Source organism: Anolis carolinensis, chromosome 4 (genome assembly GCF_035594765.1).
Source record: "Anolis carolinensis isolate JA03-04 chromosome 4, rAnoCar3.1.pri, whole genome shotgun sequence".
Lineage (NCBI taxonomy): Eukaryota > Metazoa > Chordata > Lepidosauria > Squamata > Dactyloidae > Anolis > Anolis carolinensis.
The window spans coordinates 251,745,507-251,746,417 of NC_085844.1; the positions used below are offsets into that span (position 1 = coordinate 251,745,507).

General features: G+C 36.8%; 1 protein-coding gene across 1 annotated transcript in view; it reads right to left on the reverse strand.

Annotated features, from left to right (window-relative positions):
* cdk5rap1 (CDK5 regulatory subunit associated protein 1) overlaps positions 1–911 on the reverse strand; it is a 25,022-nt gene continuing 24,111 nt past the window's right edge. Inside the window, exon 14 of the mRNA XM_003229347.3 lies at positions 1–295. Within this exon, the coding sequence (XP_003229395.1) occupies positions 215–295 (81 nt within the window). The 3' untranslated portion in view covers positions 1–214. The remainder of the gene's footprint in view (positions 296–911) is intronic.

The following is a 911-nucleotide window of genomic DNA, read 5'->3' on the forward strand; positions in this document are numbered from 1 at the left end:
TTGTGTGCAATAAACACTGATTTATTCATATTAAATATTACAAGGAAGAAAGCAATCAGTCTTCATTTAGCTCAAATATTCGGGGCTGGACCAGATTCTGGTTCAGGGACCCAGCAAAATCCAAGTGTATTTATTACCAAGAGTCCTTTGTGCTCCTCCTTGGAAATGGGGAAAAGCAACCTGGCCATCGGGTCTTGCTGCTCCAAGGATGTCGTCAGCAAAATGCCGTAGATTCTCTGAGCGTAGTTCGTCGCATTGGGATGCCTTTCAGCGTCTGAGAGTTGGCGGAGGAGATCTGGAAGGAGAAAAGTTGTGAGTATATACACACACAAACACAAAGGATAATCAGAAATTGTAGGATGGCGTCCACAGAATAAAAAATTAAGAACAATTAAAGCAGATTAGAACTGTCGGTCTAATTAAACACATTAAAGAGGCTGGAAAAATAATTTTAAAGGGTGGAAGATAGCCCTTGGGTCCTCTGATGGAAGCAAATAATGTTATTAAATGAATGAATTCAGAGGATGCAGAGGTTGGAAAAGTCCTGCTTGAAAAAAGAATTATGTTCCTGGGTTGGAAGTGTTATTTCCTGTTTATTTGTGCAGTCCTTGCTTTGAAAGTAGTTGTTATACTCCAAAAACTTTGTTTTTTGTGGCTGCTACAAGCTAAGTTGAATTGGTTGGGACTTTTTGAGATATTCATTGAAAAACTATAGCAAAATGTGCTGCAGGATGTCCATTCTGCAAAAACAAAGTTTTGGCAGTTTGATAAACTTTTTCCATGTTTTTATGATAAAACCAATTACAAAATGACATTTTATAACACAGGAATCAAAATCATGTTACATAGTGTAATTTATTCCTACTCTACATTGTAACATATTTTGACTGTAATTCACTGTAAATACTTTC